Source organism: Ochotona curzoniae, unplaced genomic scaffold (assembly GCF_017591425.1).
Source record: "Ochotona curzoniae isolate NIBS_2020 unplaced genomic scaffold, NIBS_Ocur_1.0 scaffold_4505, whole genome shotgun sequence".
In the NCBI taxonomy this organism is placed as follows: Eukaryota; Metazoa; Chordata; class Mammalia; order Lagomorpha; family Ochotonidae; genus Ochotona; species Ochotona curzoniae.
In genome coordinates, this window is record NW_024467118.1 from 3,325,828 (window position 1) to 3,339,105 (window position 13,278).

General features: G+C 50.0%; 1 protein-coding gene across 2 annotated transcripts; it reads left to right on the forward strand.

Moving 5' to 3' along the window:
- The first annotated feature begins 1,947 nt into the window (after window positions 1-1,947).
- Window positions 1,948-11,446, forward strand: TMEM128 (transmembrane protein 128). 2 transcript variants are annotated; one of them, XM_040966152.1, is made up of 5 exons: window positions 1,948-2,075; window positions 3,448-3,589; window positions 6,667-6,825; window positions 9,782-9,890; window positions 10,935-11,446. In XM_040966152.1, exons 1-4 carry the CDS (start codon window positions 1,967-1,969, stop codon window positions 9,879-9,881), a joined length of 510 nt encoding a protein of 169 aa, XP_040822086.1. In that variant the 5' UTR covers window positions 1,948-1,966; the 3' UTR covers window positions 9,882-9,890; window positions 10,935-11,446. The 2 variants fall into 2 exon arrangements, with proteins under 2 accessions (XP_040822086.1, XP_040822087.1); XM_040966153.1 differs by having other exon boundaries at window positions 11,280-11,446.
- The last annotated feature ends 1,832 nt before the right edge of the window (window positions 11,447-13,278 follow it).

A 13,278-nucleotide genomic window follows, 5' to 3' on the forward strand; every position in this document is an offset into this window, starting at 1 on the left:
ACCTAATTATGGGGTCATGAATGGCAGATGCCACCTCCTTGATGCATGCCATTGGCCAGCAATCAGCTGAGCCCTGTGTGTACATGTCTGCACTGCTGTACCCGCATCTCACAGTTGATGAAGCCAATGGTGAGGAAAATGAATGAACTCACTTGAGGAGCCACGGGGCGGAGCTGGATTCAGTAGTCTGCAAACACCTTGGACATGACCATGTGGCTAACAGGAGGGAAACTACAGTCAGGGCAGATTAACTTTTCTCCCCACAAGCAATCCACACTGAAAATGTCTTCATCGGTAGAAATCTGATATATATCTATAATTAAGGTGCCACAGTACACACATTGAAGAATCAATTGAATGGGCCCCAACAAAGATGTGGTCATTAAATACTGGATTTTCTCCAACCTGTTTTAAGTAGCCTCAATATGGTGTGTAAGCAATGCCATTTAAAATATTGTGTGTGGGGGCGGGGGTAGGGGCGGGAAGCTGGAAGGGTTTCAGATCCAAATACAAAGGCCCTAAACTACCACAGCAGGAACTCGATCTGACCTGAATATACCATGCATGGAAACCCTGGACTGGCTGTGAGGCTCTCGGGGATATGCGGTTACAAGGGAGACCCAACACTGACCTTTCTGCTAGGAGAAAATCAACAGAAGACTGTTTGATGGGACGAATTCACTTCCTGTTAACAAGGCTTCTAACCCTTTACAAGAGAACGGAGAAAGAAGGGCCAAGACCTCAGCTGGCTTTGAACGGATGAATGCCAGTTCTTTAGCAGTCTCCAAAGAAAAAGAAAAGAAACAGGACCAGGGGAAAGGAGGGATTGTTGAGAAAGGCCATACGATCTGCCTCGCTGTTGAGTGCTAGGCTGCAAAGGAAAGGAATGGCAGACACGGACACGCAGGGAGTGGACACTCTGCTTGGATATTCCTTCCTACTGTCCCTTTACAAATGCCCTCCACACACACAAGATATTGGAGAGCTGTCTGCTAGCCAATCCACATTCCACTTTGTGGATAGCTGTCCATCCAGGGATTCCATCTACCTCAAAACACTTTCCTTGCTCTCTCTCACACACACATTGGTGGCAGACTTCACTGGGTGCCTCTGTAACCCCACATACCCTACAGCAGTTGGCTCCTCCAGCAGCCTAGCCCCGTGGCTGTTCACATGGGGTCGCCAGGGTGAGGAGGCTCTGCTGGACACGGGTAAACACTCACTGCACTAGCCTGCGGTCATCTTGGGAGCAGTGGCTCAGGTCCAAGTCCTCCCTCTCCATCCTCCCACCTGCCATCCCTAGCATGCGGCAGGTGCTCCAGGTGCTCCAGGAAGCGCTGGCTGGGCAGCAGAGCGAAACTCAGTTTGAATATGCTAGTATTTAATGACCATATCTTCTTTGTTGGGGTATATTCAGTAAATTCTTCAGTGTGCGTACTGTGGCCCCTTAATTGCAGATATACATAATTTTTCTACTAATTTATCGTTTGAGAAAAACCGACAGGAATACCCCCCCCCTCCCCCCCGCGGCAGGCCCTGCAGCAAGTGCCTTTCCCCGCCCCTCAAAAGTGGTCAGAGGCCACCCCCTTGCTCCTGGGGCTGCCTTCGACCGTTTCAAGTCTAGCTGGACGACTCCTGAGAGAAGCGGGAGCGGGCGACGAGCCGGGGTTGACCTCCACGCCGAGCGGGAGGCGCGAGCCTTGACCACGGGCTGCCCGGGCGCGCGCCGCGAGCGGGCGACACGTCCCAGGACAACGGGCATCTCGGTTCCCGCGAGCTCCCGTAGGTCGGAGCGCTCTAAGGCTCAGGGAAGAACAGTCGCCTCCCAAAGTCCACCTCACGCTCGTGGACGTGACCTCAGCGCCCACGACAGCTCACGGTCTCCTCATTCGCGAAGCCCGCCCCCGCCCGATCCCGGAAGTACTGTGAGGACGTCACTTCCGTCGCGTTGCCGGGTAGCTCCAAGATGGACGCCCAGAGGGCCCAGAGGACCCGGGAGGAACTGCGGCAGCGGCGTAGCCTGCTGCGCTTGAACCCCGCGGTCCCGCTGAGCGGCGAGGGCGACGCCAAGCCGGGTGAGGCGCTGTCCCCGGGCGCTGCAGGGTTCCCGGCGGCGAGGCTGCTGGTCCTTCACGTCTGCAGGAGTTTGCGGGAGAGTTGTTCTAGTGCTATTAAAAATGTCTTCCCCCCGTCCCCCCTTTTTAAATTAAATTGACCGCTTCTTTTGGAAGGCTTTCACCAAAGCCTTGAGTCACCTCGGGGGTGCCAAGTGTTTTGGTCCCAGATTTCTTTTCATGGCAGACGGTTGGAACTGTCTAATTTCCTGTCGACAGTGAGGTTAAAGGTTCGTGTCTACACCTGCTAAGCGGGAAGACGTGCAGTACCCACTGATGTAGATGTGCCGGCAGCCTGGGGTCACCTGCAGGTGCATAGAGTGTGAAGGACCTCACCAAGGTTGATGGTGGAGATTTCGGCAGATTTCGTTTCGGACCCTTTTCTGCTGTGTGTTTTGTAAACCGGGTCTCCCTGCTCCCCGAGCACATGGTCCAGGATCTGTGTGGTGAACGTGCTGTCCAGGGATCCGCATGGTCAGCCAAAGGCTCAGACCCTTGGGTGTGCACCGTGGCTCCCGCGTGGGTCACCTGGGGGACTTGGGGCTAGTCCTGTTTGGCTCAGCCCCAGGAGAGCAGCCTCTTCTTACTGTCCCCTTGTGGTTCGTGAGACGCCTCAGGAGGCTGTGTGTGTTTGAGGTGAGACCTGCAGGCAGGTTCCTGTCCCCATACTTCTTTGCTGGTTTTGCTGGTGTTGCTTTCCTAAAGGAAACATGAAACTGATTTAAATTTTCTACATTGTTGAGAGGCTTTCCTCAAGCTTCCCCAAGATTGTGAAAATGTAGACATTATCTATATTGGAGATACTTCTTTTTAAAAAAGATTTATTTACATTTTTATTGCAAAGTCAGAGATATACAGAGAGGAGGAGAGACAGAGAGAAAGATCCTCTGTCCAATGATTCACTCCCAAAGTGACCACATCGGGTGGAGCTGAGCCGATCCAAAACCGGGAGCCAGGAGCTAGGAGCAATTCCAGGTCGCCCACGTGGGTGCAGAGTCTCAAAACCTTGGGCTGTCCTTGACTGCTTTCCCAGGCCACAGGCAGGGAGCTGGATGGGAAGCAGGGCTTCCAGGATTAGAACATATGGGACCCCAGCATATTCAAGGCGAGGACTTTAGCCGCTAGGCCGGGCCTGCTGGGCCTTGGAGATGCTTTAAAGCGGGCACTTGTTACTTTTTCCTGCATAAATAAGCCCATTGTAATGGTTTAAAAGAGGGATTGGGTGCTGTCAAAGAGTACTTAGAAAGTGCTTAGGAAGTTATTTGGCTTAAACTGAGTCTACTCTCCACCTGGAAGTTCTGATGCCTTAGCTCGGAATCTCCCGTGTTTGCAGGATTTGTCACTGTGCCCGAGAGAAAGGAGAAGCCTCTCCCGAGATTCAACATCCACTGTGGATTCTGGATCCTGGCTTCCATTGGGGTCACCTACTATGCTGATTTCTTCAAGACCCTCAAAGAGAACTTATACACCAATAGGTAAGTGAACTCTCAGAGCAATGTCCCCGTCGTCTTTGTCGTGTCTCCTTTGTCCAGCGGGTTCTTCACCTGCTTGGACCTGCTCTGTGCCAAGGCATCATGCTGGAGGTGCTGGGGTACCTGAGGAGCAAGAGCGTGACTGAAGGGCGCGTGTTGTCCATTACACGCCAAGCAGCTTTGCAAGGTGTCTTGTTAACAGTAAGGTAGTGAATGCTTGACATTGGCTAAGAGAGGGTGTTCACGTGTCCTGAGCAACACACACACGGTGCTGACTCTGGGGAATGATGGTCGTACGTATGCACACGTCAAGTCTTCACATCGTACACCATGCGTAGGTTCAGTTTTGTCAGTGGCTCTTCGAAGCTGGACAAAAGCAGACGAAAAATTGGGCATGTGCTTAGGGTGGCACAGACAGTGGGTGAGAGTGGAAATCAGTGTGTTTTCTCAGCACTGATGACAAATGGAGAAAGACTGACTGTGGGTCTCTGGTGATAGTCCAGGTCAGCTGGGAGGGGCTGGGGGCTGGGGACAGCTGGGAGGGGCTGGGGGCTGACTGCTGAGGACACTGGGAGGGGCTGGGAGCTGGGGGCTGACTGCTGAAGAGAGCTCCCAGAGTTTCTGAGAGCAGCCAGAGCTGGCTGCTTCAGCAGGGTGCGGCTAAATGGGAGTGGATGGAAGAGATTGGAATCCCTGGGGTGGGCCTGGGGTCAGCAGTGCCTTGTTAGACTGAGGACCCAGAGCCCTTTACAGCAATCTTGGGGACTGAGTGGAGAAGGATCTGGTGAATTGTATCCTGAGCTCCCTCACAGTGCCCTGGAATCTGTTTAGGTCTCATATCCTGAGACAAGGGAGAGCTGTTGGGGAGCGGCCGAGCTGGCTTCCAGAGGGCTGGTTTGCTCAGGGTCCCAGTGTGGGCGTGGCTGTGGGTGCTGGAGATGAGTGGACCCTCCAGTTGCTGGTTCTAGCCCACAGTAGACAGGGTCTGGTGCCCTGGGCGCCAGAAGCATATGCCCAGAACATAGTCAGATAGTGGGGCTTCGGCCGTTGTGGACTGTAGGAGTCATGGGACGATTTTTCTGTGTCCTTGTGGTAGATATTCTTCATGTTCATTTTATTTGAAAGGTAGAGAGATGGATCATCCATCTGCTGGTTCATCCCTCTAGTGCCTGCAGTAGTTGGAGCTGGGAGAGGCTGAGGCTGGGAGACTGGATAGCAATTCTGATCTCCTAGTGGGGGTGGAGACCCAGCCAGCCGTTGCGCCATTGCCTGTTGCCCACTGGGCGTTAGAGCCAGAACTGTATTACACGCACTCCTCATCTGGGCTGTGGATATCCCGGCTACTGTCCTAGCTGCCCACCCCAGGATTAGGTATTCTGAGCAATTTAACTTCCAACAGTTGGGAAGCAGAATGATCACACCTCTCATGTTTGCGGAGCGCCCAGGACCATGTTCTGTGTTGGGTGGAGCCAGGTCGCGGACGTAACGGGGGCCAGCACTGTGTGTTAGCTGCTGCTGTCAGATACTGTGCCATGTATTTTTTGTTGTTGTTATATTATTTTTTATTGATTACATTGCATTATGTTACACTGTCTCATAGGCTCTGGGATTCCCCCAACCCCTCCCCATACCCTCTCCCCATAGTGGATTCCTCCACCTTGTTGCAGTATTACAGTTCAAATTCAGTCAAGATTCTTTCATTGCAAGCATAGAGTCCAGCATCTTATTGTCCAGATAAATTCAATGGTTTCTTGGGGAGACCATCTCTGGTCTGAAAGCAGAGCTGGCAGAATATCATCCCGATCAATTAAAAGCCACAACATAACATCAACATCAGTTTACAACATTATGGAATTAATTGACATGGTATTAAGTAACAAATGTTAAAAAATGCAAGTTCTTAACCACATCCTGTGACTATTTCATTGACATTTCAATTTCAGTTTATATACAGAACCGGCTGCTATACACGTTAAAGTGGTTATAGGGTACCATTCAGCTGTCTCGTGACTATTTTCATTTTAGCATTCAGCAGTTTATAGTGTTGAAGCTTAATTTTGCTGAACTTGGCAGATTTTGGGATAGTCTAAACTGGCTTATAACTCTAACAAGGCATATGTCAACAGTTGAAGTGCAGAACAGTTTTAGAATGCCTTATGAGGTAGGCTGTGCCTCAAGCACTTCCCGGAGTTCTCGGGCTGCCCTGGGAGTTATGCACCATCGGCACTGTTGGAGCACCTGGGTTAAGTGATCTGCTCTCTCAGGGTGGCTTTGGGGTGGAACTTAAATCCAGACAGGCTGATTTCAGAGGCGGGGCTCTTAACTGCCCCACCAGACCGCCTCAAGACCTGTCATTCCTGGCACTGCTTCACTGGAAAAGGCCATGGTGGAAGCTAGAACCCTGCGGTTGTTGGAACCCCACTGAGCATCCAGGCAACTCAGCTGCTGTGCCAGCAGCCCTCCCTCTGTCTCCTGCAGGATCTCCCCAGAGGGATGATGGGGGAATGTCTGCCTCTGTTCTGACTGGCTGGGGTTGGAATTAGTGGCTGCCAGGGTTGCCTCCCACACTGAGACAGGGTCTGGGTGGAATTGGAGGGTGGCAGGAAATAGCCGCTAAAGCAGAGGGTTTTGCTTAGAAATCTAGCAAGTGTTTGGATGAACTGCCTTCGGAGTCCTTCTTCAGCGTTTCGAGGCGCTCTGCTTAACCAAGGGGGTCCCTGTTGAGAATCTTCAAGCTTGATCTCACAACTTCAGAAGTAGCCAGGAAGCTGCTGGCTCTCGTGTTTTCAAAGCCAACACGTTGCTCTCACCAGAATTCCCACGTGATGTTAGTTTAGGGTGGTGTGAGTGTGTGCACATGGTCAGGACATTTTTAATCATTTCATGAGTCTTGTCTTTTCTCACCCCATTTCTCAGATTGCGATTTTGTGAATGCTGCGGCTGAGGCATTCTGAGTCCCTCTGCGGCCTTCTCCAGTTGGTATTCTTAGAGTGTTCTAGGCTGCTGGTGCTGTTTTGTAAGAAGCCTGCTGATTGGCTGAGTGCTGTGTCCACCTGTGTGTATTATTTCTGTCCATGCAGTTGGTTTCTGTCTGGTGGTGCCTTGCTGCTGGTCAGTTTTTCGATTGCGTTTTACTGCATAGTTTATCTGGAGTGGTACCGTGGCATTGGAGAATATGACATGAAGTACCCAGCGCTGGTTCCTGCTACAACTGCCTCTTTCATCGCAGCAGGAATCTGGTAAGTTAACTCTGAAGTGACTAACAGGAATGGAAAATAAGGACTTTGAAAAAAAAATCATGAAATAATTGTGTACATGATCAAAAATTCAAACCGAATGAAAGGTGTGACACAGGAGTCACTCTCTTCCTCGTCTCCTCTGCCTGTGCCAAGTTGCATGCACAGCACCGATGGCAACATTTTGTACAGGGGCCACATCTTGATGTGCAAATGGTTTTGATTGTTTTGTGCAATGCAGAAAAGTTGACAAAGCTGAAATGTACAACTGATTGAATGATCCCCAAGTGAACATTGGTATAAACCACCCCTGAGTGGGGAGCCAAGGGAGCCCTGTGCCCCCTGTGCCCTCCGTGTCCTTGTGGCCTCCTTCCTGCCCGGGGTGTACTGCTCGGGCATTTGTGGTTAGCACTTTGTCTTATTCTTTTTTTTTAAATGGATTTGTTTACTTCTATTTGAAAGGCAGTTTTATAGAGAGAGGAAGAGACAGAGAGGGACAGAGAGAGAGATCTTCCATCCGCTGGTTCATTCCTTGAATGGCTGCAATAGCTAGAGCTGAGCCGAGCCAATCTGAAACCAGGATCTGGGAACTTCTTCTGGGTCTCCCACGTGGATACAGGGACACAAGAACTTGGGCCATCCTTCACTGCTTTCCCAGGCTGTAAGCAGGGAGCTGGATTGTATGTGGAACAGCCAGGACTCGAACTGGGACTCATGTGGGCTATCGATGCTGCAGGTGGAGGATTAGCTAGCTGCACCCCTGTGTTGCTCCTATAGCTTTGTATGAGCATTGTAGAGGTGGGTTGTGTGCAGCATTAGATCCAGATCCATCCAGTGGTGTACACAATTGCTTTTCATGTTTGTCGCTGGTTGACATTCTGTCGTCTGACTGAATTCCACCTTGTCTGTCCCATTGTTGTAACATTCCAGTTCTCCAGTGCGGAGTTGCGAAAGATGCTGTTCAGGGCATCTGCAGACAGGTTCCTTTTTCTTGCTGCCTGCCTGCATAGCTCTGTGGGGTGTGTCCAGGTGTGTCCAGCCGTCCTCCTAGAGGGGAGTGGCTAGGCATGGGGCATACACACCCTCCAGTCCCAGGAAATGACATCGAGCTCTTTTCCAAAGGGATTGTACTTGCTTGTCCCTTTTCCATGGACCCATGTAGCTTGGAAGTCTTTTGTAATGGTCTATGTGGATGTTTCTTATTTGTAGACAGTTGTTGAGCTTTCACAGCATGGTCACCCTGTGATCTGTTTATCCAGGTCCCTGTTTTTGGACGTAGAGTGATTTTATTCTCAACACACAGTTGTTCTAAAAACGTTGATAGGTACTCAGTGTATGAAACAGGGTGAGTTGCAGAAAGCATAAAGGAAACCCATCCCATGATCATGCCAACCAGAGAAAATACTGGTAACATTGTCTATAACTTGTTAGTCTTTTCTTTGTTAATATTAACCAAGTTTTTATTTGGCTAAAATGATAAACCTAGGGCCAGCACTGTGGCATAGTGTGTTAGTTCCACCTGTGATGCCAATATCCCATGTGGGCACTGCTTTGAGACCAGCTTCTCTGCTTCTTGCCCAACAGCTACTAATGTGCTTGTGAAAGCAGTGGAGACTGATCTGAGGGCTTGGGCCCCTGCCGCCTGCTCTGGAGAACTGGATGGCTATCTGGGCTCTTGGCTGTTGTGGCTGTCTGGGGAGGGAACCTGCCGGAGAAAGAAAACCCATACACCTTTACTCTGTGTGCTTGTGACTGACCTCTGTGGTTGAAGTTTAAGAACATTTGACATTCTGTAGTGTGGGTATCAGCCCTTTGGGATGCGGGCATGCTGATGTGCTATTAAGTCTGAGATCATCTCCAGAAATGCTGATTTTTGTTTTTAGTTCAGTGGGATTATAGTTACTTAAAATCCATACTTATCAAAACATTATATGACAAAAGTAATTACCTTGTGAAAAACTTACTTAAGTGACTGTCCTACCCTGTTCACTTCAGCTGTTGGAAATTTAGTCATTAAAAGTCATTTATGGGGCCTGGCGGCGTGCCTAGCAGCTTAAGTCCTCGCCTTGAACGCACCAGGATTCCATATCGGCACTGGTTCTAATCCTGGCAGCTCTACTTCCCATCCAGCTCCCTGCTCGTGGCCTGGGAAAGCAGTTGAGGATGGCCCAAAGCTTTGGGACCCTGCACCCATGTGGGATACCCGGAAGAAGTTCCTGGCTCCTGGCTTTGGATCAGCATAGCATCAGCCGTTGCGCTCACTTGGGGAGTGAACTATTGGATGGAAGATCTTCCTCTCTGTCTCTCCTCCTCTCTGTCTCTCCTCCTCTCTGTATATCTGACTTTCCAATAAATAAATAAATCTTTAAAAAAAGTCATTTATACTCAAAGTTATTTATTATTATTATTATATTATTTTTCCTGGTGTTTTTGTCTTATCTCAGTGACAAGAATAGTGTGTTTTTTCCTAAGGAAAATTTAATTGCAAACTACATTATTACCTTTGGAGTTGTTTTAATTACAAATTTTTATTTGTTTTCATTTTATATGAAAGAGAGAGGGAGAGAGATCCTGTGTCTACAGCAGCCAGGGCGCGGCTGAATGCCATCCAGGTCTCCCTTGTGGATGCCAGGGCCCCGAGGCCTCAGGTCGTCACCGCTGCCTCCCGGGGTTGCACTCATAGGCAGCTGGGGTTGGGGCAGAGCCGGGACTCGAGCCACGTGGCCCATATGGGGAGTCCCACGTGGGGATTTCGGACTGAAGTGTGACAGTTCCATAAGTATGTAAAGCATTTTCCAATGTTGGCTAAATCACATGTTTGGGAATTAGTGATACATGGGAAGCCCCTGGCTGGCTGAACATTCCCAAGTTGAATTCTTTAATCTAGATTCTAGAATAAACTAGATTTGTATGCATGTCAGTTAAAACATCACCTTTTTTCTGGTTGTCTATTTTTCAGCTTCAACGTTGCTTTGTGGCCTGTGTGGTCGTTTTTAACACCACTGTTGTTATTTACCCAGTTCATGGGGGTTATAATGTTTATCTCCCTCCTCGGATGATTTCGAAAGGTGAGTGCTCTGGAGTGTCATTTCTAATAGTGAACTCACCGTAAGCTTACTTTTCCTGGCGGTGTCCACTGGGCACAGCAGCAGCAGGCCACTCGTGAGGGACCATCACTCACGGTGACGACAGAGCTGACTCAGGTACAAAGGACTGAGCCGCTGCCCCTGGGTTGGAGTGAGCTTGGAGCAATGGCCACCTGCAGGAGGCACATGGCTGGCCAGAGGTCACTCGAACTTAGACGAGCCCATGCATTAGGCCTCTGCAGATCCAAGGCAGCTGCTGGCAGTGTGTCACAGAGAGCAGTGACAGTTCCTGAGGAGTGGGGTTGGGGGAAGGGGCCAGGGGAGGGAATCTTTTCCTTTCCTGCGTGTCCTGGCTGCCCCATAAAGCCAGATGCTGCCGAATCAGCCCTTGTCTTCCTTGCGATTGAGCGAATTCCTGCCTCCCCAGATTCCCCTGGCCCACGGCCTTGCACAGCGGGGTTCATTTCTTGAGCATCAGAGAACTCGTGTGTGCAGTGAGTGTGTGTGGTGTCCATGCCATCCATGCTTCAGGCTGTGATGCAGACGATGAAGCAGGCCCAGCCCACATGTCACAAACGGGAAGACTTGACAGAAGGGAAACTGAGGCCCGAGGGTACCACAGCAAGCCAAGGTTTCTGCTGGCAGTCAACATGTTCTACCTGTGGCACCATTGTCACAACAGAGAAAATGGCACATGGGGACCGTGTTGACATGTCTAGCGTCCAGGGGCTCAGTGGGCACTTCACGATGTGGTGGGTCGCCACAAGTGGCAGTCCGCACCTGGCTCAGAATGTACCCTCTGGTGGCCTGTCTCCCGGCCCGCCCTGCTCAGCAGCTCCTCTGTGGCTTTGCAGTTTTGAGTTTGTCTGCACACTGCGTTTGGGAGCTTTGCCTCGTACCGCCCTGGCTTGGTGACTTGGAACCGAGAGCCAGCTGCCATTTTGGGCTGTGGCCCACCGGGCCTGGCGCGGTAGAATCTACCTAAAGGGAGGCTGTTTGGGAACATAAATACTGGTTTTCTTGCAGCTGTGAGGACGGGCCAACTCCAGTGGGCAAGGCTGCACACAACATGCTGAAAGCAGGCCTTGCAGACAAGGAGGGGAAAGCCACAGGGACTTCTGCATCTGCGGAGAGGTTTTCTTGGAAGAACTGTGACTTTGTAAATGCAGTGTTGAAATAGAATAAATGGTGTTTTATTTGAATATTCTTAAATTCAAGTGATTTATTGAATGTCTCAGAAATCATTGTTAGATACAGAGATGTTGGATGGTGTTATTGGATGGTGTTCACCTGTTAGCATGTTCAGGAGCCTCTCCCCAGGCATTTGATGCACTCCCAGCATCTCAGTAATTGTTCCCTCTTCACTTACAGGATGGCAGTTCATCTTTTGAAGGGACCAGATGTGTGCATATATGAAGGATTTATGTCACCATGTGCCTTTAACTTTCACTTTACTGATTACTGTATGTCTTGTTTTTATAAAGCTGTCCATAGGTGAGGGGATCAAAATAAAAGTATGAGGAATCTTCGAAGAGTTAGTGGAAATACGTATTGTAACAAACATGATTTTGGGGCCAGTGGGATAGCTTAGTGGCTAATACTCACTTTTGTGCGCCAGAATCGTATGTGGGCACCAGTTCATGTCCTAGCAGCCCCACTTCCCATCCAGCTCCCTGCTTGTGACCTGGGAGAGCAGTCGAGGACGGCCCAAAGCCTTGGGACCCTGCACCCATGTGGGAGACCCGGAGAAGGTTCCTGGCACCTGACTGTACTCCGACCAGTGCAATCACTTAGGGAGTTAACCAGCAGACAAAGAACCTTTCTGTCTGTATCTTCTTCTCTCTCTCTGTCTGCAGGCAATAAAAATAAATCCTTAACAAAACTATGCATGATTTTGAATTTTTTTGCATGAAAATACTTATGTTTTAATTTAATTTTTGTACAGAATTTTTGAAGTACCTCATATTCTGTTTTCACTTGATTTATCAGGTTTTACCATTGTGTAAATAGGTGAATTTTTAGCACTTTCTAATATATGAACTGTTTATCATTTCTGAGTGTATATTTTTTTTTCTGTGGTGTTTAAATAAAAGCATTGTTATTATTTTCTTGTGTGCTTTGTTCATTCCATGCTTGAAATTGCTTCTATTTGAAACTTTGAGCACTTGGGCTAACTATAGAAATATCAGCTGCCGTCCTCCTCCCTGCCAGTGCGCATGGGGATGCAGCAGAAGGCGGCCATGCTGGGGGCCCTGCCAGCCGGTGGGATACCCACCTGTGGTGCCAGGCTCCTGGCTGCAGCCTGGCCCAGCTCTGGCTATTGTGCAGGTAACTCCGGGGCTCCTTTTCTTCCTGATGCTCCACCTTGCAGGAAATCTGTAACTAGATACAGAATAACAGGGGCCTCCCCTCAGAGGTCTGGCCTCTCAGCGTTTCCCCGAAGCCCGAGGATCTGAGCATCAGGACACGGGCAAGCTCAGGCTGATAGTTGCCCCAGTCCAGTGCCCTGGTCCCTTGCTGTCTGGCTCAGTCATACGCCACCACTTACTGTGAGGCCCTGGGTGGTCCTGAGTCCTTTCCAGCTGTGGAACGGGAATAATCTTTGAGCTCGTACATGATAGTAACATTATAGGGCACCACGTAACGGTGCCCAGCACACAGTGGGCACTCAGTGTAGAGAAAGCAGAGTCTAGTATCACAGGGAATTCTGTTCACATAGGGAAGTCAGCTGTATCCAGCAAACCAGCAAGCTCAAATGTGTGCACATATGGTGTAGTTTTACTTAAATAGGGAACACAACAAGCATGAGGGTGCAAACTAGATCTGATTCAGTCAGCTTGGGTCCCCGTGACAGTCCCTACATGCTTTATGTTTGTCTAATATCCCTACTCCTGGTGAGCCTACTGCCCGTGCAGCCACTCAGTATCTGCTTCTTTTAAGGGTTATTTATTTGAACGTTACATAGGAAAGAAAAGGCAGAAAGAGGTCTCCCATCTACTGCTTCACCAATGGCTGTCTGGACTGGCACTGTGCCGAGCCAAAGCCAGGTGCCTAGAGCTCTGGCTCTTCCACATGGCTGCTGGGATCCCCTTGGGCAGTCCTCCGTTGCTTTCTCCAGGCCACAGGCAGGAAGCTGGATGGGAAGCAGGGCCTGCATGCATATGGGGTCCCGGCACAAGCAAGGTGAGGACTTTAGCCACTAGGTTGCCTCGTCAGGCCCTCCATCGGCCTTTGAGACCAGCTCCTGCGGCATTGTCTCTATTCCTGTGGTCTCATGGGCGTGTGTATGACTGAGAAGCAGCAGCTGTGGGACTTGGAAGGTGTTTCTGCCTGACAGGATGGCACTGGCCCAGCGTGGAAGGCACCAGCA